Source organism: Labrus bergylta, chromosome 1 (assembly GCF_963930695.1).
Source record: "Labrus bergylta chromosome 1, fLabBer1.1, whole genome shotgun sequence".
NCBI lineage: Eukaryota > Metazoa > Chordata > Actinopteri > Labriformes > Labridae > Labrus > Labrus bergylta.
Genome location: NC_089195.1, coordinates 11,708,325 through 11,729,570, shown reverse-complemented (window position 1 = coordinate 11,729,570; position 21,246 = coordinate 11,708,325). Strand labels below are relative to the sequence as shown.

The following is a 21,246-nucleotide window of genomic DNA, read 5'->3' as shown; positions in this document are numbered from 1 at the left end:
ACCTATAGCTAACAAACAGTAAATAAGATCAGACAGGATGTTTAACAGAAATCTTTCCACAGTGTTTTCACGGAGAAGTAACGTTGTGTAAATTAGCCATGTGCTGCACATTGAGACTCATTGAATCAGGTTTCATGCTTCTGGCCGGCGCGACGATATTGCGCAATTGCGAGAGGAGGGTCTGCGGACCCAGCTGTGTACCTCCAAGATTTTGTAACAACGCGGACGGGTTCGTGCCGACAGCGTTGTAATGATTGCAATGGCGTGTTGAGTGCTCGCGCTCTGACTGCAGTCACAGTAACACCCCCCACCCCCTTCCTCCAAATGTTTTTATTGCAGATCTAAATGAATCACACAAATGACCTATTTGGGATCCAAAACGGCGAATTTCGCCGAAAGGTGACAAGTTTGCACCCCTGGTAACTACTAGCTCCAGAGCCCAACATGGTTACAGACAAACACCAAACTCTAGGCTTCAAACATTCAGTCGAGGAATCTTTAAGTGACATCACGGTGTGTCCAAGTCCATTTTCTTTAAAGAGTCTATGTGTAGCGTTAAGATTAACGTTCTCTATAAACAACACGGTCAGCATTTTTCCCCAACAACAGACACGTTTCATTTGATCTGTACGGGTCTGACATTATGATGATTTATTTTAGGGTCATTATTCACCTTTAATTATAAAAACAGCCCTAATGTGCCAACAGCAGCTCCACCGACACGTTACCATCAATTTGTCACTACAAGACCCCCTCTGCCAAAGCGGGCCCTCACGGTGCCAGGATGACTGTGCTGAGTGTACTCCAAACCCAAAACCAATGCTTTGGCACCGTGTCAGCTCAGCACGGGACCAGCTATTGGCAGGATGGATTTGTCATCGTACCCTCTTCTTGAAGGATGTGCGTCTGCGTCTGACGATCCTAAGACCCAATCAAACGGAGACACTTCGCTCCAGGCACAGCAGCTCCAAAAACGCGTCCTTGAGTCTCTCATGAGGGGGCGTATTTTTACATACAAAATTAATCCATTAAAGGAGGATGTTGCAGCGCACGTCACTTCCTCTCTCTGATCACCTGCAGAGACAGAACATCCGACGCTGCTCCAAACATGGAAGAGAAGGAAAGACTGAAGGAAATCGTCTTTTAGTTTAGCGATCTCAGATGGAGATCTCATTCGGATTTATTTATTTTATTTTTATTTATTTTTTTAAATGGAAGAATGGTCGACAAATATAGTTGGGCATGCCCCCCCAGGTGAAGTCTATGTGTGGTAAACAAATGGTTAACTTAAGTCTGTGCATGGGGACTGTTCAGATAAATCCAGAAGATTTGGCAATCATCATGTTAGCACCCATACAAAGTGAAAAACAAACAAATAACAAAAAATCGATCCCACCTATCCCACCAGTGTTATTTTACAATTTTGTTACTATACTGTCCCCATGTTTTTCTTTGTCCTGTTTGCTCATTTACTTACTTTGTCCCTCTAATTCATTCATTTTATTTACTGACCCTTTTCCTTTTGTTTTGTTTGTTTTTGTCTAAATCTGCTGGCAAAACTGTATCGTACCACAGTTCCCCTCTTGTTTGTATGTCTTTTTTTTATTTTATTTTTTATTGTGCGAGTGTGTGTATGCACGTTTTGGTGAATAAAAGTAAAAAAAAAAAAAAAAAAACAAATCCAGAAGAATCACATCATTTCTGCTCCATAAAAAAATGCCCACATGAAATTAAACTATGAGATTAACGATGTTTCCCCGATTGTCCAGACTCAACAGGAACCATGACAGCATTCATTGAGATGTAAGGCACCCGGGGGAATCTAACCCTCTTTAGGGCCATGTGTTACACACTGATCATCCACTGAGCTGCTGCTGGGAGACCAGACTCTGCCAGGCCAGGCCGTGTCCCCTCAGGCTGCTGACACCGCTCCAACAGACCAGATAAAAAAGACCCAGCTGAGACGACCAGACTATGGCAGCCTTTCAACACAGCTGAGCAGACACACACACAAACACACACAGGCACACCCCCTCCTCTTCAGTCCACCGCTCTCTGACACACTCCACACATTGGCAGGCGGGACGGTTGCCAACTATCATCTCAGCGCTCTGCAGCTAGGCCAGACTATTCAGCTGAGCTGCCCTTCCCTCCTTCACCCTCGCCGCGCCCGCCCTCCGTCATGCTAACTGATTAAGTGGTTTACAATACCTGTCCTCCTCTGCGTGACTGACGGGGAGAGCAGCCAGAGAAACGCAATGACAATCACAAAAGAGCAGAGGGCCGGGAGGAGGGACCCTCTAACCCTCTTAACACACACATCACCAGAGAAAGATTTACGACCAGCGACGCGCGCGCGCGGTATCTGGCAATAGTAAACTGGAAAGTTGAGGGAAAATAAGTGTTTTGAATTGTTCCATTAGATAAGTTTGTTATTCTGGTTTTTCTGGTTATTCTGGTACTGAAGACAGGAAGAAAACATCGTAATCATCAAGTCTGTTACTCGTCCTTAAAGATCAAATTCATGAGTGATCATTGTTTGAAAGCTTTCCCTCCACACTTTGAATTAATTACATTTATTTCTTACTCTGCTCAAAATAATAAACATTAGAGCCACCGGCCAGTTAAATGTCTGCCTCAACAACGTCAGGCCTTTGATACTGCATGCAGTATAATATTTGTGCAGTGGGGTTGTGTGACTCACCTTGTTCATGTTGCCTGCCTGCTGGGCCGCACTAAGGGAGGCGTGAGCCCCCATCTGCTGCCCTCCCTGGGTGAGTGTCTCTGCCAACGCACTCCCTGCTCCTCCAGGTCCTGGTGCAGTTCCTGGCATTGTCTGCCCCTGGTACTGCATGCCTGCCACCCCTGCTCCTCGTCCTCTTCCAGTCTCGGGTCCAAGACCCCCATTCATCACCTGGCCAGGTTGAGGCTGCCCCCCCTGAGTCAGCAGCGCAGCATGGCCCTGGTTATAGCCTGTTTGGTTCAGGCCCATTGTTGCAGTGTTATTGTTGTTGTTCTGTCCTGCTACTCCGGTCGGGGTTCCTGCTTTTTGGGCATTGGGGGACGGGTGGTTGTTGGGGGAGCCCTGGCCAAGGGGGCTCTTACCCAGCTGAGGACCCATCCCACCTTGCTGGGGACTCGCCGAGTTCATCCCGGTGATGCTGGAGGTGCTACCTGCTCGAAGAAGCTCTGAGAGCTGCTTGTGCTTGGCGGCCGCATCGGGGACTACAGGGCCGCCTGGACCGCCAGCTCCAGGTGCTGCTCCACCATTAGAAGGCATCCCTCCCATCAGGCCGAGATCTCCACCGTTAGGGATCAACTCATCTGGAAGGTCGTTCTCCAAATCGGCCCAGGATAGCGAGCCCAGATCTACAGAAAGAAGGAGAAAGAAGAAATGGCTCAGTACTTACAAACACTCTCCAAAGACACATTGCCTCAAATATAAACTTGCTACACAAAGCTTTATACTCTTACTCTTTGCCTGAACCTCTTCCTTGGTCCAAATGTTCACAATTATTCTAAATTATTGCATTTTAATGAGCCAACAAACTAACTGGTGCAGCGCAGTGGCGTCTTCCCTGCAGCATTACACAGACAACAAGATGCAGCACGATAATAAGAGCATCGCTACTGGCTGACAAACGCAGTGTGACAAGAGAGAGAGAATCCAGCAGCACTTTCAGATCCTGCTGGGCGGCCGAGGGAATATTTATGCTCACACCTCTGGATGGTGTGACAACGCTGAGAGCCGAGCGAGGCCGTGATTTGTTTGAGACGAAGCGACTCAAGACAGCCAGAGAAGACGGGAGGGGTGTGAGAGAGAGAGAGAGAGAGAGAAAGTGTGTGTGTGTGTGTGTGACTGTGTCACAGGGGGTGTTAGAGAGACAGAGAGAAAGAAAGACAGAGAGAGAGAGAGTGTGTGTGTATGTATGTCTGTGTGTGTGTGACTGTGTGCAGGGTTTTTCCTGCATAGAGAATTCTTTGGCGCCCCCCAAAGAGGTTTTAACCAGCGGCAAAGGAAAGTCACGAGCGCCAAAATAAAAAAAAGACGATTCAAATTGCAAATCAAATCCTGAATGTATGTTAAAAATATCAATACATCAAACGAAGCAGAACATAAACTTAAATACGACTTCTCTGACTTCTCCCCTCTCATTCATTTACACATGTGGCTCGCGCTGGATAGCCAGCTGATTGACTGTTCTTTTCTTTTGACTGGTTCCGGACACTCCGCTAACACCCACTAAATGCCGGGTGATTTTCCGTTTGGCGAGTTAATTTCAAAGAGCAATCAACTATACTAAACCGCGAATGATGTAGGCTAGCTGCGGCTAACTTGTCCCTGCTCCTCTGCTGTCTGCTTTTATCAACAGTCAATAACTTAACGACCGTAACGTCAGCCAGCTGTATGTGAACTTCTCCACACTGACTGTCAAACAGCGCTGCGTTATAGCCAGCAAATATATTTTAATAATTCCTCAATTTCCTGATCTGATCAAATGATCCAAATGATCTGTGACTTAAATCTTTGATTATTTGACATATGTACCTTAACTCAAATAAATGTACTTAAACAAATGTGTATGTAAAACAAAAACACAATTTAAAAGGAAAAGAACAGCCATCATAGGAAGAGGGTGCAATGCACTGGCAGGATGTGACCTCCCCTCTCCCAATCTCATTACACCCCTCTCCCTCAAAATCCTTCTCCTCCCTTGATTCACTGTTGCAATAAAAAACATTAACCAGATTTAATTGGGGTTTCAGTAACTTAAGCATAATGATAATATTATTTATAAAAATGGTCAGAAATAAAAGGAAATGCACAGATTTCTGTCAAATAAGGTAATACAGACTCACAGACTATACTGTAATATGCGGGTTGAGCGTTTACTACAGCGCGTATAGTCACCCCCCAAAGGCCCATTCTGAGCCAGGAAAAACCACGTGTGTGTGTGTGTGTGCTTGTGTGTCTTTAGAGCTGCTACTTTTCGATTAAAACCCAATACTTTTTTTTATTTTCCATCCCTTTGTTCAAGCGACAGGTTGTTACTTGAGCGCCAAACAGCACAAAAGGAGCACACTCAAACAGAAATGAAACTCCAGATGCACACAAAACACTACACTACAAGAAAACAGAAATGTCCGCACACTCAGCTTCAGCGCAAAGCCTTCATCGGCGCTGAAACATAACTCACTGCTTGTTAAGACTCGTTGTTGCCTCTCTGTTTCTCGTACAACACACTCGCTCCTCCTGCTCGCGCCTGCAGCACACATACATCTCTCCCCTCACCTGCGGGGAGACACATCATGGATTTTTTATGTCCGACAGCTCGCCCCCAGCGTTTTAATTCCGTCTCCGGTGTCTCGCCTCATCACCAAAAGGAGGGAGGGTCATACAGACAGTGGACCTCTCTCTCGATCTCGCTCCGTCTCCCATGAATACAGGTCAGAAATAAACTTGGGCGGCCATAAATGAACCTGGGCAGTATCATCTATTTGTGGGAAACGCTGGAATGGGAGTTAAACGTTTTTCATCTGGAAGGGAAAAAAAAGCAGCAGGCCTGCTGACACTGGTCACTATCGGGGCCGATTAACCGGCTGTTTGATCTGACCAAGTTTTAAAAATGTCCAAATTAATCACTGAAATGATCCAACAGTTTGAGAGAAGACGGATCATGGCCACCTCCCTCTCCCATCTGCTGCCCCTGGATGTCTTCATTGAGATTCAGTCAGAATCCCGTCTTTAATGAGGGCACTTGGCCTGCGCTCGTCCCTAAGTAAACACAGCCTCCACGATGAGCCGCGCCGGCCCGCTGTCTGTCCCTGGCATGCAGCGAGCAGGTGCTCTGTGTGGAGAGAGCATCCGTCTTCCCCTCACTCGCTCCACCTCTCAAAACCGCAGACACATGGACAAAAATGCAAAGCAATGTTTTGGTTAGGTAGTGCCACATGCAGCCAAGGGAGTCCCAGCTCCGGAAAGGAGAGGGGAGACTCAGACTTGTTTCCTTCTTCTGCACTTTCACCAAATTATTCTCCTCCTTTGACTGAAAGCCTTGCTGCCCTCTCTGTTTTTTAAATGCATCTCCCCATGACTACAGCCTCGGAGTTGGTGGTCGTTTTGGGGATGTTTGTCATGTTGACTAAAAGGGTTAGGGGTCTGAACTGACGGTTGGTTCAATTTGATCTTGGAAGTCGGGAATTATGAGTTGCCAGTCTGATTCAGAGATGGAGAGAGAGAGAGAGAGAGAGAGAGAGAGAGAGAGAGAGAGAGAGAGAGAGAGAGAATAAAAGTAACATAGTAACATAACAGCGGGATTTGTGAAAACAAACAAGGTAAATTGAATCCCTCGATGTACTGAAACGGTTAGGCTTGGTGTAACGTTAGCGAGTGCAGCTCAGATTAGCATTAGCCGTTGGGGGGGCGGGCCGCCCCCCTAATATAATGGTAGGGGAAACACTGGAAGCTCTTTCCTCAATGACAGTCATAAAACATATTTTGTCTTTCTCAAACGTTGAGTAAACTTGTGGCGTTCCCGTTTTATTCAGAGTTTTTGCACAAACACAGAAGATGATGAATTTTCTGGATTCTCTACAAACATGAATAATCAGTCTGTGGAGAGTATGTTTCATCAGAAGGTTAAATCCAGACAAAGACTGTAAATTAACCCGTGCAGCAGAACACGCCCGCCATGTGAAAAAAGAGATGATGCTGTCATTAGCACTCTAAATGGAAAAGGTCGATGGAGGGTGAAACACCGCCGTCCAGCTCCCCTTGTCCGCTCTGCTGGACGTTAACGTAACAAACATTCTGTTTTTAAATTGAAGACTTTAAAACATCAGACGCCATCCACAAAGCATGGATCACTGAGTTCAGATCCAATGAACTGTGGATATCAGTTCCAGGTTAGTGAGTGAGCGCTGCAGCGGTAACCACTGCTTAATATTACCCCGCTAGTATTAGCTGCGGTTAGCTTTCATGTCTTTTTTTGCAGAGCTGTTCCCAACAAAGAGATAGAAATCTGCAGCGTACAGATACCTGTGTGCAGAGCGTTCATGGAGTTTGTTTAGCGTTTATATTTGGACGCTCTGGTGGGCATTAACGCTGAAATATCTCAGCCCGTTCTGTACAGCACGCTGCTGATGGCTATGCTCAAGGCGACCAATCATACAATAGATGAGGTCTGACTCCTCGTTGCCAAGGTAACAAAGTAAACAGACACTGTCAGGTGATCACAGAAGAAGTGGATTTGTGGAACAGATGGTCTGGAAGTTGTAGCTGACTGAGTGATAGTAAGACAAGCAGATGATCAAAGACTGACGGACGTGTGAGGTCATCATTTTGGTAATATTACTCGTGATATTCTTCTTTCTCTCCTGTTGTTTGATTTGTCTTTGATTTTTCGAATCACAGAATAAACAAATAAATAACATTTATGTTGCATCGCAAAACAAATCCTATCAGCACAGCGTATTGTTCAGCCAAAATTTACATAATTTGTAAATGAGACAAAGGACAACGTAAAAAGAACAGCGAGGAAGTGATGGACGAAGCAACAGAGTAGTCTATACTATGGGGTTCTCAACTGGGGGGTCGAGACCCAAAGGTGGGTCGGGGAGCCATTTTCAGTGGGTCGCGAACATGTGACTGGAAACAAAAGTGTAAAAGGTCTACGAAGCGCTTTTCAAACATGTTGGTTTTGAGGTCCAAACTGCACTATTTTTCATTCAGTAAATAGGATTGGTTGAAAAAATCTCAGACATTTGGGTCACAATTTTCATGAAGGAGTTAGTGGTGAGTCCTTAGACTAGACCAGAACCACGGGTCTATACGACGCTATAATGAGAATATTTGTCTTTGTATCAATGCTACGAGTAGTTGAACAGAATCTCAATGTGAGTGGAGAAGAACATACTGGAGAACAGGAAACAAAATGCAGCAGGTTCATTAGAGCACGGAGATGGTAGAGGTGGCGTGCAGACAGTCTATAGTCGTGCAGTGATCACAGGGAATAAACGTCACCACCCACTCGCTCCAGGTGAATTCTCCTGATTATATCCTGCTGCGTTCTCACATCAGCTCACTCTGACTTTCTGCAGAATAAATACGAGGAGGCTGGAGGAGAAACTCCGGGTGAAGAGAGAAACATTCAGATGTTTGAGTTCACACTTGACGCTCAGCATGAACACTTCAGGAGTAAATTAAAACGTGTACCATGGCGACAGATGTTTTGGAGGACAGAGGGGCAAGAAGGGGCCAGGGACCCTGCAGGGTGACACATGGTCCAACTAGAAAGACAGGGCGTGTGTTTGCTCTGTGTCCCCTCCCAGAAAACACACAAAACCTGATATCATGAAAACAACGCTGCAGGCGTCCGTGCTTTACACAAAACCCTCCCCGTGGGTTACATTACACGCAGAAATGGGACGCTCATTTCAAAGGCCAAATGTCAGCACGGAGACGTGCAGCTCACAAAGCTTCAGGCATGACAGTCATCGAAGAGGGAGACGCTGGCTCTTTATGTGCAGTAATTTACAGCTGATGGACAAGTCGCCCAGAGACGTCTCACAGGGTCCGTTAGGTGTAAACTCTTAAGAGGAGGCGTGTTAGGTTTGATGATTGATGGCTGCAGACATGTGGGGCCTCTGCCATGTGTGATGTGATTCATTGATGTTGTGACAGCTGCTTTGTTGAAGGGTTGTCCAGCCTGGCTTTTTTTTATTCAGACTATCAAATGGCACGTGTTCGTCATCAAGTTTTATTTTACCGAGACAGCATGCTCAAGAAAAAAAACCTTCGGCTGAGTAACTACCTTTAAAGGCGTTATATGCGATTTTTTGATCCAGCAGATGTTGCCCTTGAGCATTAGCATGAAACCAAAACAACTTGCGGTGCATTGTTGTGTTAGCATGCTAATGCTAGCGATCTTTATTATGCTCATATCTTCACACTAGGGGTGCAGAAATGCAAAATGTTCTCTCATCGATTACTCTTCCCATTGTTAAAGCAAGTACTCAAGTAATCGTTATTTTTTTTGCTGTGATTCTTTTTCCCCACGGGAGGCCCCGCCCCTAAGTATGACGCGATGCCGACTGTATCTATTCATTAATTTGAATCTTTGGGATTTTAATAATTGTTAGTAATAGGCCTTTGTATTAACGTTCAAATTAGGACATTTCTTACTTCAACAGACAGCAAACCTCAAATAAATTCACACAGACGTATCTTATGACCGTTTTAACACTTTATTATAATTAGAGTAGTGAGTGTGGCGAACGGACGTGCAGACATCAATGCGCACTCATCACACGAAGCTGTTTTGACAGCAACATTCTGTTAATAAAGACTACAGTCTGCAGTGTAGAGCACACTTTACTCTGGTAAATTAAGTTACAATAGAACAGGTGAACGATTTAAGTGTCTGTTTCATCTTTCTCCTCTGTGCGTAATGACACACTCACCCAATCTCGCTTGTCCGTCTGCTATGAGCTATTTCTCCCTATAGGGTTGTTCCTTTTTGTAGTTATTAAGAGATTTTAAAATAATCATCTAAAATTCTGAATTCGGGTCCTAGAGTACTCATTTGCACCCCCATTTCACACTGCATGTAAATTTACCCAAAATGACCGTGATCTAGAAACGCAGTTAAGCAGTGTACAGTATGTTATTCTTCTTTTCTCTAGTCCCTTAATTAAACAACTTTTATACAAGAGGGGACGAGCCGGCCAACCGGGCGATGTAAACAAACTGAAGATAGGACTCCGAAAACTCGGAAAGCATCAGCATCAGCACAGTGGGACTCGGATGTTCCCCCCCTTGTAGACAGTCATGACTCACAGAGTTATTTTCAGAGGATATACTTGATTTCTATTACATTTAAGTGTGAAAAATCACAAAGCCTTTAAAATCCCTACAAATTATCAGATAAATCCCAAACATTCTGCACTGACCAAATATTAGTGTACTTTAGTGGGGGGGTGCAGATCATAGCTTAAGGTGTTTAGCACGGACCAGGTAGCATGACGTGCCTCAGGTCACATGACTGCATTGTGTCTCAGCTCTGTTACGGTCCGTGATCCCTCATCTGTCAACACCCACAGGCTGCGTTCTCAGAATAAGCGGCAGAGGGCTCTAGACTGAACATGAGTCTGGTTCTGTTTCAGGTTTCTGCCTGTCCAACATGAGTCTGGTTCTGCTCCAGGTTTCTGTCTGTTCATCGTGAGTCTGGTTCTGATACAGGTTTCTGTCTGTTCATCGTGAGTCTTGTTCTGAGCCAGGTTTCTGCCTGTTCAACATGAGTTTGGTTCTGCTCCAGGTTTCTGCCTGTTCAACATGAGTCTGGTTCTGTTCCAGGTTTCTGTCTGTTCAACATGAGTGTGGTTCTGCTCCAGGTTTCTGCCTGTTCAACGTGAGTGTGGTTGTACTCCAGGTTTCTGCCTGTTCAACGTGAGTCTGGTTCTGATCCAGGTTTCTGCCTGTCCAACATGAGTTTGGTTCTGCTCCAGGTTTCTGCCTGTTCAACATGAGTGTGGTTGTGCTCCAGGTTTCTGCCTGTTCAACATGAGTCTGGTTCTGTTCCAGGTTTCTGCCTGTTCAACATGAGTCTGGTTGTGATCCAGGTTTCTGCCTGTTCATGAGTCTGGTTCTGCTCCAGGTTTCTGCCTGTTCAACATGAGTCTGGTTCTGTTCCAGGTTTCTGCCTGTTCAACATGAGTCTGGTACTGTTCCAGGTTTCTGCCTGTTCATCATGATTCCGGTTCTGATCCAGGTTTCTGCCTGTTCAACATGAGTCTGGTTGTGATCCAGGTTTCTGCCTGTTCATGAGTCTGGTTCTGCTCCAGGTTTCTGCCTGTTCAACATGAGTCTGGTTCTGTTCCAGGTTTCTGCCTGTTCAACATGATTCTGGTTCTGCTCCAGGTTTCTGTCTGTTCAACATGAGTGTGGTTGTGCTCCAGGTTTCTGCCTGTTCAACATGAGTCTGGTTCTGTTCCAGGTTTCTGCCTGTTCAACATGAGTCTGGTTGTGATCCAGGTTTCTGCCTGTTCATGAGTCTGGTTCTGCTCCAGGTTTCTGCCTGTTCAACATGAGTCTGGTTCTGTTCCAGGTTTCTGCCTGTTCAACATGAGTCTGGTACTGTTCCAGGTTTCTGCCTGTTCATCATGAGTCCGGTTCTGATCCAGGTTTCTGCCTGTGCAACATGAGTCTGGTTCTGCTCCAAGTTTCGGCCTGTCCAACATGAGTCTGGTTCTGCTCCAGGTGTCTGCCTGTGCAACATGAGGCTGGTTCTGTTCCAGGTTTCTGTATGTTCAACATGAGTCTGGTTGTTCTCCAGGTTTCTGTCTGTTCATCATGAGTCTCGTTCTGCTCCAGGTTTCTTCCTGTTGATCATGAGTCTGGTTCTGCTCCAGGTTTCTTCCTGTTCTATATGAGGCCCCTGATAGTTATCTGGAGCTTCATTAGACTGTATCAACGTGATGTGAAGGATGGTCGTTACACCTGGACCTCCATCAAACAGGTAAAACGTGCACAGAGTGAGAAATAATCCTACCTCTATATGTCACTTTTTAAGTTCATTGCGATAAATTTGCAATGTGGTCATTGTGAAAGCTCATCCTGGGATAACGATGCAATAATTTATAGTGTTGCCTTCATGGTGAGAGATGCGTTAACCTCCTCATGCAGTCTTTTGGGGAAATTGTGCATCATGTAGCAGTTTCAGAGACATATTATTTAATATACTTTCTGGCTTGTGCTCTGTTTGTTGCAAAACCTCATACTTGGATGTATGTGCAGCCCTGAGAGGTAAGACTTAATGCTGGACTTCATATTGCACACAGAAAGGAGAGGGTTCCTAATAAATTGGTCGTCGCAAATTACATGCTCACCACAACACTGCAGAGAAACCACAGTCACAGTTTCCTGCTACACACATACACACAGCTCTGCACACCTGGATTCACCTGCTAACTTTAACCTGTGCTGCATGCGCGGCTGATTCATTTTAAGGAACATCATTGCACCGTTGTGTTTACGTAAAGTCTGAATGAATGTGGTGTTCACATATGCAGACAGTGTTAAGGCCTTTACCTGGTCCGTCGGACGCTGACAGGGCAGGTGAGTTCAGCTTCGGCCGCTTGGAGATGGGAGGTCCGACGTCCAGCAGGTGTTCCGCCATGGTTGCTATCGTGTCCAGTCGGTTGTTCACGTTGATAACAACGGTTACCTTAAAGGGGGGGGGGGGTTTCTCTATCAACCCGAACCTCCCCGGTTAGCACATTAGCAAGCTTGCAGCCTGCTAACGTATGCTAACTGGCTAATAGCGAGCTAATTGGTTAGCTCCTCCGTGCTGTGAAAGTCTTTCAAAAGAGATGCAACAGCGCCCCGCTTCGCCACCGCCATTCACCCCATGATAATCCAACACCCAACACCCACATTATTATCGTTAAATCACCCCCAAATTAAATATCCCCCATGTAAAAAAATAATCCAACTTCTTGGTGCGGATCCCGTTAGAGGCTGTGCTGCATTCCGGGGGACAGGTCCAAACATCTACATGTTCCGAGAACCCATTTTGCGTGACGTAAAATTTCTTCATGCAAAAATCGCGCGAAGCTCCACAAAAAAAATGCACAATTGCATAAAAATGCCGTATTATTGCAAATCACTTCGAAAGTCCCGACCTGGTCTCGGCTTGCTCCCGGTAAAGACTGGTCCGGGAGCGGCTGAAGGGGGCTGGATCTCCGCACTCTGAAGGGGGAAATCAGAAATACGGAGCGTTTTCGCCCGACGACCACCGATCCAATTCCCGTTTTTTCGCACAAAATGTCTCCGAGGCGATGTTAAGAGGTCGTTTTCGGAGGAAGGGGGCTGTCATACCGCGGAAAGGAGGCTCGATTTCTACGTTTAAGCCACTGTTGGACCGAAATCCTAATTCCGAGCCACGACAAGATGGCGGCTGTTGATTCCTTCGATACAAAAAAGTTTTTTTTTTCTTTTCCAGCTCGGCTGTGGAGGGGGAGGGGCCGCGCAATCACGCCCTACGTCAAAACACTGGTCCCTGTGACCGCTGGGGGCGCCAAAGCACCGCGAGAGACACATCAGGAACAGCTTTATATGTAAATTATACACAAAATATTACACAAGCAGATCAATATTTAACTAACAGATTAAAAATAACATCATTCAAACATTATTTTTAAGCGTATTTTCCATTTTAATGAGTTAAAGTATTTACCTTGTTATGAATTGTGACATCATTTAGAATTAAATTAAATAGTTTTGAAATAAGTGGTGGCTAAAAAAGAAAGATTAAGTGAAATTTAAGTTGATAATTAAAAATATGAGACTAAATATCCGTCAGTCTGAGGTTAATATGTCACAGGACTGTTCAATATTATTAAATTATATAATAATTTAGATTAGACAACATTTAATGGCTGTTCTTTAGATTTAGGGTTAGTATCTATGTGTTATGTGAATCACTTGTGTTTTTTTATTTGTAGGGTTTTTGCTCTGGTGTCAGTACAGGTGTAAACAAAGATGTTGCACACACACAGGTAGCCTACTCATTAACCTCATATTCACATTTTCTGCTTTTGTTTTGTTGTTAATGTACATCAATTATTAAATATTATTTTCTGTAAGTTGATTATGTGTTTTTTAATTTGGTGATATTTTAACTTGTTTTAGAGGAATCTTCAAACTCTCATGAGTTTTCTGCCTCTTCCTGTTCTGTATTTTGGTTATTTGTGTCAAAGTTTTTTTTATTGTGCAAATTACATTAAATTAAAGGAAGAATGTGCGACTTTTTGATCCAGTAGATGTCGTCCTTGAGCTCCAGCATGAAACCAAAACAAACTTCTGTTTAGCCACGCCTCCTCCACACTGAAGCCTCCGCTCTCCTCCAGAGACACACCTCCAACCCCTCTGCACTCGAGTTTACACATGGGGCAGTCGAGAGCAAGCAGCGGACAAAATCGTCCTCTACTCGAGCTGCAATCACCTGTGTCCTGAATTGTTGTATTAGCATGCTAATGTTAGCGCTCTTTAGTTAGCTCGTAGCTTCACATTGCATGTAAACTTACACAGAATGAGCGTGATCTAAAAACTCTTACTAACATCCAAATAATCAGTGAGTGTGTTCTTAAGTGTCAAACATCGCACTTTCTTCCTTTAAAAACAAAGTTAACGTTTGTACGTGTCTGTCTTCCAGTAAATTACAATCGTCCGACCTTTGGCGGCCTTAAAGGTGGCTGTTTTCCTTTCAGTTCTTTTCATGTTGCCAACTCAAGGCGCAATATTTATGCCCCTCTTTCAATATGGATGCCATGGAGGCGTCATGGTGGCACAGAGCGCTTACATGAAAGGATGGACTACAAAGTTCTGCCCCCCTTAACGCTTCTGTTTTAACCCTGATGGTGGAATAGAAGGTGGGCTGACTTGGTCGCACCATAACGCCTCCGTGCCGGCCATGTTGGAAGTGTGATGTTACAGGGCCAATATGGCCGCCATGGAGGCACAGAGGTGGGACGACCTGGTCCCACCATCAGAGTTAGAACAGAAGCGTTACAGGAGGCTCTATTAGAGTTTAAAAAAAAACGTTATCGCACAAGAAACTGACCAGGAATAAGCGTATGGCGAGGTAGAAGACGCTGCTCACACCTCAGCGTTTGAGATCGTCAGACATGAACTCGTGCTTACTGTTTAGTAAAGGTCAGGCTCAGGGGTACGTATACAGGTAACAGGGCACTCAGCTGTTTTGGGATGGAGATTTATTTCTCTCACACGGTGTAATAAAATCATAAACACTCACACGTCCTCAAACAGACACTCATTGAATCGTCCAATAAGAACCCGTGTCTCTTCGTCGTCTGGCAAACATCGGACACATGCACTTGTATAAAAAAAAATCATATGTGACATGAAGTAACTGCATATGTACAAACAGCGAGTGCTTTGTGCAAAGTGTACAGATTAGGATCATGTGTTGATAAATGAAACATGTGCACAAAAAGAAACATCAAACATCTCGTTCATGAACATCAAACCAAAACATGTTTGAATTAGAAGGTGTCGGCCTCATGTTTGTCCCCGACTGATTGGAAACACAGACGGCTTTATACTGACTGTAGCACTGAATGTAAGCGTGCTGCTGCTGCTGCCGCCGCCACCACCGCTGCTGCAGCTGCTACGACAGGATTGTTCCTTGTTCCATCATTTTGATGTGAGTGCTGTACTTGTTGGAAAACTCATCAATTAAATGAACACAACATGAAGGGAGAGAGGGAGGGAGAGAAAGAGAGGGAGAGAGGGGGGGAAAGAGAGAGAGAGAGAAAGAGAGAGAGGGAGAGAGAGCGAAAGAGAGGGAGAGAGAAAGACAGACAGACACACAGACAGAGAAAGAGAGAGAGAGAGAGAGAGGGAGGGAAAGAGAGAGAGACAGACAGACAGAGAGAGAGAGAAGCCCCTTTTCGACCGAAGGTCTCCAGAATTAAAAGTTACAGGCAATTCTTCTCAAGGAACTACAAGGTTCCTGTGGCCCAAAGGGTCTTTTTTAGGAGTAGATCTTTTACCCCAGAACTATATTTAGAGCGTGGTTCCTCAAAAGGTTCCTCGTTCTGGGGGAAAGCGGGCTTTAGAGAGAGAGAGCGTTCCCTTAAATCAGCAGTGCTGCAGAATCCTGAGTGTGAGTGAAACATGAGGTGAAGACAAACGTCTTCAATCTAATAAGAATGATGATGATATTTAATCTCTTCTAATGAAGCTTTGTGATCATCAAACACGACCACACACGTCTCGCTGAAGCTCACAGAGCCAGCGGTGTTCCTCACGGGAGCGTTGAGTGTCCTGCAGCTCAGTCTGAGTCTTGAGATGCTTTTGGGGGGATTTCAGAATAGTTTTGCTGAAAGTGCAGAGTGATGATGTCATTATGATGATCGAAGCTCGCCACGTCCAGATTTAAAGTGTTTATAGTTCACAAAGGCACGAGGTGTGAGGGTCAGGAGTGCATCACCACAGAAAACAATCCTCCTCAGCACGCTGTATGTGAGGGGGTTAAAGGATGTCACGATACCATACGAGTAGAAATCAACGATATAAACGCCTGATTGTTACCACGGCAACAGATAGAGACCTAGGCAACCAGTGTTTGGTCATAACTCGACTCCTGCACGTGGTCTCAATCTAACATTCAGACTGTTTTTTTTTTTTAGTTCTGTACTTTAAATACTGTTAGACATCAAAATAGGAGAGTTTGTGTTGTTTAAGAAACGAGGACAAAAAGTGTCGGAGATTTGCACGACCTTTATGGACGTCAAGGTTGAATCTTCAGCCAAAGTCTATTCTTCAAAGTCTTAGGATTAATTTTACAGATTTCATATCAATTTTAAAGTCTGCTGATTTCCTCTACAGACACATAAAGCATCATCACCATCATCACCACCATCATCATCTTCATCACCAGCAGCAGCGGCAGCGTCATGTGGGATGGAGAGCTGGCCATGTAGACGATCAGGATCTGATCATGTTAAAGGGATCTGGTCCGTGTTTCTGGAGTCTAAGGGGGACCGAGCTGCAGGGTTTGAGGACGGAGACATCGTCGCCTGCTTAACGACGCGATGACGACAGAATTCAAATGAAGTGAAATCGATGGAATCTGTTCAAATCAATCACAGAAAAAAATAAAAACCTTCACAACGAGCACGATTTTGTGAAACAGTCGTTGTGAAAAACAGCACAATAAAAAAAAAACACTCTGAAATCTAACAGAGTAAAAACACAGTCATACTTCGAGGCACCACAAGAACAATCAGCTGAGGACCCCCGTCTGTTTGAAGGCTGCGACAGGCCCCTCCCCCTTCAGCTAAACGCAGACGATACTTTAGTGTTACATGGAACCACAACATCAGCGTGATGGACTTTGATCAGAGGAGTGAAACACGCTACATTCTAGAGATCTGTGCTTTGATGTGGTGCTTCCTGTCGCTTACAAAGAGCACAATGATCGTCCCTCAGTCCCACTTCAAGTGATACGACAACAGAACGCCATGGAGCTCAGTGTGTGATTCAAAACTCAGAAGCGACAGTTACTAACAGGTACGGAAGCCCTTAGAGGACATTATTCAAAAACTCAAATCTGAACTTGTTGTCTGGTGATAGCGGCACGCTGGTCACTGTGAGACCGCCACACGCCATGCTAACCTGCTCCCCGTGTTGTCGACATGTGTCTGTCGTCTTCTAAGATAACAAAAGATGCTAAATGTTCCCGAGGGAACAGAAGAAATAAAAATTGATCTGGAGTGGGATCAGACCTGCAGCTTCAGTCTGAGGCTGCCAGGGAGGAGGAGTGTTTCAGACTCTACAGACTAACCTCAGGTGTAGCTCCTGTGATGATCTGAGTTTTTATCCCCCCCGCGTGATCGCATGTTGTGCTTTTGATTGTCCTCATGGGGACAGACAGGAGCTCTGTTTCCTCTAGAGCTAATTCATCGTAAGAACGACCGAACTCACAACCGGTCGGCCAAACACTGTGCAAGAGCTGTGCTTCAAATGTGCATTTATCTGCAGCACAAACTGAACTCGATGCTCTGTTCCCTGCAAAAACTCAAATCAGAGCAGGTCTGTTTGTCGAATGAGCCACAATTAGCTGACCCGTCCAGATGCACGCCTGGAAGAAATCTGCCAATGCAGCGAGCGAAGTGAACTTGTTATGTTGGTCTCATTTCAAGACACTCAAAAGGTCAATGTTGCTCAATGGGCGGATATTTTTACTTATCACAGGCGATGCAGGCCTTCTTCGTTTGCTATTTAAATCTTCAACTAGCAGGTTTCTCTTTGGTTTCCAGGAGACGCTGGATCATCTTAAAGGTCACATACTCTCCAAAATCCACTTCACCATGTGTCTCTAGTCTGTCTACAAACCCTCCAATGATGAGAAAAGTCCATCCTCTCCGTCTTTCCCCTGCTCCACTTTTCAGAAAATGTGTGCTCAAACAGGCCGTTTGGAGATTTTCCCTTCATGACATCACAAAGGGCAGTAGCCCCTCCCCCTGACACAGCTCATTTTCATATTAAAGGTACAGACACAGAAACAGCCTGTTCTGAGCAGGGCTGAAATAGAGGGGTTTATAGGCAAGATCAAATACAGGATCAGAGTGGATTTAGAACAAGAAACTTCACACACATGTTTTGAGGAGCTCTGAGACTTATTTACACTGGTTGAAGAGGAGGAGGACATGTAACCTTTAAGTGACCTTTAAGTGTTTTGAAGACAAACACAGCGACTTCGATCAGAGTTTTTGCAGTGAGCTCTTCCCTTTTCTCTGAGCCTGCAGCCCAGATGAATACTTTATTAAGCCCTTATGTTAAAGCAGAATACTCATTAACACTGCTTCATGTGATTCCCTCATTCTTCCCATAGTTCCCTGCTCAGCTCATCTTTCTGCACTGGCACTTAGAATAGAATTCAAAATAATTTCCCTTAAGTAAAGTCAAACATTTGATCAACAACAAACAATACGCCACAAAAATAATGATTCTTTCAAAAGAAATACTTGCATTGAAATCAAAGCATGGAGTAAGAAACCACAGCGTGTTGTGTAGTCAAGGATTTGATCAAACTTTGTTAACTTTTTGTTCGTTCACTTTTCTCGTCTTGAAGGCACTTAATAAAAAAAAGCACATGGAGGACAGAAACAACAACACTTCTGTCAGACATTTCCTCCACACAGGCCCCGCCCTCCTCAGCACCTCACCATGGTTTTTCTGTCAAAGACTTTTAAAGCCACACTTGGTTGTTACGGAGTGATAAAACTCCCTCTTCTTCCTGCCCACACCTGCAGCCAATCGTGTGGGGCAGAAAACCAGACGAGAGGAAAGGAGGGATCAGAGACGAGCATAAAACTCCTCATTGAATTTGGTCAGCTCGTCGGCCTCCTCTTCATCATCCCCCTCCTGAAGTGCGAGAGGAGCCGGCTGCACCTGGGAGGGCAGGTGTGCAGCTCGGGGCTCTGGGCCGAGTTCAGAGTGGGGAGCGTCCCTGTACCCTTCCTCCCTTATCTCTGTGGCCTGAGGTCCAGGTCCTGCCCCTGAAGGCCTCACAGCACTTTGAGGATGAGGAGGAGGAGGAGCCTGTGCAACAGACCCTGAAGTCTTATTGGTTGTTGAAGCCACGGGTGAGGATCCAACGCTGATGCCCTGGACCGCTCCGTCTGGACTTAATCTCCCCCCACATTTGGGGTAAAGAAAAGTCCTCATCTGACCTTTGCCCTTTACATTCACTGTCCCTCTATAGTCGAACTCTAAGCCCATGCTGCTCAGCACAGCGTGGCTCTCCTCGCTCACCTGCACCCGACACTCCACGCCGGTGGAGTCCATGCGGCTGGCAATATTCACCGTGTCTCCCCAGATGTCGTAGAGCAGCTTTGTGGTGCCAATCACCCCTGCTGTCAGCGGCCCGTGGTTATATCCGATACGAAGTTTGAACCCAAATCCCAGCATGTTCTTGTTGAAGTCATCCAGCACGCCCATCATCTCCAGGGCGAAGTTGAACAGCGCCCTCAGGTGGCCATGCGGAGAGTCGTCCTCGTTCTCAGCCATCTGTCGGACGTTCAGCCCGGACGCCGCCATGTATGTGGCGCCGATTGTCTTGATTTTTTCCACACTTTTGAACTCAGGTTTGCGCAGGAGCTCGTCAAAGTCTCCGATCAGCTCATTGAGGACGCGGTAGCACTCCTTCCCCCCCTCGTAGCTCTCCTCGTAGAACTCACTGAAGTTGACGATGCTAGCAAAGATCACGCCCACGCTGTCATGGTTCTTGGAGTAGCTCTGCGTCACCTTAGGAAGCGAACAGACAAAAAAGATGGTCGTATTACAAGAGGCCGTTACAAAGAGAGGAATGAGAAACTGACACAGCTAAGTATCCTGATGTTTGTTTTCAAGATCGTATCGGGACCCATGTATTATGAGACACACCACATACACACCACATTATGACCTATGAGATACACACCACATACACATCACATACACACCACATACACACCACATATACACCACACTATGACCTATGAGATACACACCACATACACATCACATACACACCACATATACACCACATTATGACCTATGAGATACACACCACATACACACCACATATACACCACATTATGACCTATGAGATACACATCACATACACACCACATACACACCACATTATGACCTATGAGATACACACCACATACACATCACATACACACCACATACACACCACATATACACCACACTATGACCTATGAGATACACACCACATACACATCACATACACACCACATATACACCACATTATGACCTATGAGATACACATCACATACACACCACATACACACCACATTATGACCTATGAGATACACACCACATATACACCACATTATGACCTATGAGATACACACCACATACACATCACATACACACCACATTATGACCTATGAGATACACACCACATATACACCACATTATGACCTATGAGATACACACCACATATACACCACATTATGACCTATGAGATACACACCACATTATGACCCATGGGTCGTGGGGGTCTTACTAATACCAAGGTCTATTGATTAATTCTAAACATTATCTCCTTCATTCAAGATTTCTTTTGTAACCTCAAATATTTCGATTGGATAGTTTTCTTTAAAAACTACAAAAACCTTGAGCTGGTCAGCGACGTGGATGGGGATGATGTTGCCTAGTAACCACTCAGCCTGGTCTCTCATAGTCTGGATCTTGGACCGGTGTTTGTCAGCCTCCACGTTGCCATGGTAATGGAGACGGTAGCTGACCTCGAACTCCCGGTTGAGGAACCAGACCAGGAGAAGGAGCAGGAAGAAGGCCAGGACGGCCTCTGGGACCAGAAGGTCGAGAGGTCGCGGCAGAGGGTTATGTTCAGGAACCAGCGACGTCAAACCTCCATCGCCCAGTGTGGAGGTGTTCAGTCTGAGCGGGAAAACAGAACGGGAGAAAGGGGAGAGTGGTTGGAGCTCAAACGGAAAGCAGACAACGGCGCAGCAGAGAAGAAGAAGAAGAGGGTGAAGATAGATAGATACTTTATTGATCCCGAGGGAAATTCAAAGCATCCAGTAGCAGGTTACAAAGACGTACATGACATGAAACATTTGTTACAAATTAACCACAAAACCGACGCCCCCCCTCCCATACATATATATTAACCTGAAAAAAAGATT

At 45.3% G+C, this 21,246-nt stretch overlaps 2 protein-coding genes across 5 annotated transcripts in view; both read right to left on the bottom strand.

Annotated features, from left to right (window-relative positions):
* The window catches only part of crebbpa (CREB binding protein a), a 41,771-nt gene extending 28,789 nt beyond the window's left edge, over nucleotides 1–12,982 (bottom strand). For 3 of the 4 annotated variants that reach the window (XM_020641324.3, XM_065954045.1, XM_065954046.1), the window contains exons 1-2: nucleotides 12,089–12,982; nucleotides 2,705–3,369 (exon numbers count right to left, since the gene is read on the bottom strand). In XM_020641324.3, coding sequence (XP_020496980.2) covers nucleotides 2,705–3,369; nucleotides 12,089–12,176 — 753 coding nt within the window. In that variant the 5' untranslated portion in view covers nucleotides 12,177–12,982. The remainder of the gene's footprint in view (nucleotides 1–2,704; nucleotides 3,370–12,088) is intronic. The other variant, XM_020641325.3, reaches the window with a different exon arrangement.
* Nucleotides 12,983–14,755: 1,773 nt separating this feature from the next.
* Nucleotides 14,756–21,246, bottom strand: part of adcy9 (adenylate cyclase 9) — a 35,036-nt gene continuing 28,545 nt past the window's right edge. The window contains exons 10-11 of the mRNA XM_020641370.3: nucleotides 20,713–20,998; nucleotides 14,756–19,834 (exon numbers count right to left, since the gene is read on the bottom strand). Of these exons, the coding sequence (XP_020497026.1) occupies nucleotides 18,884–19,834; nucleotides 20,713–20,998 (1,237 nt within the window). The 3' untranslated portion in view covers nucleotides 14,756–18,883. The remainder of the gene's footprint in view (nucleotides 19,835–20,712; nucleotides 20,999–21,246) is intronic.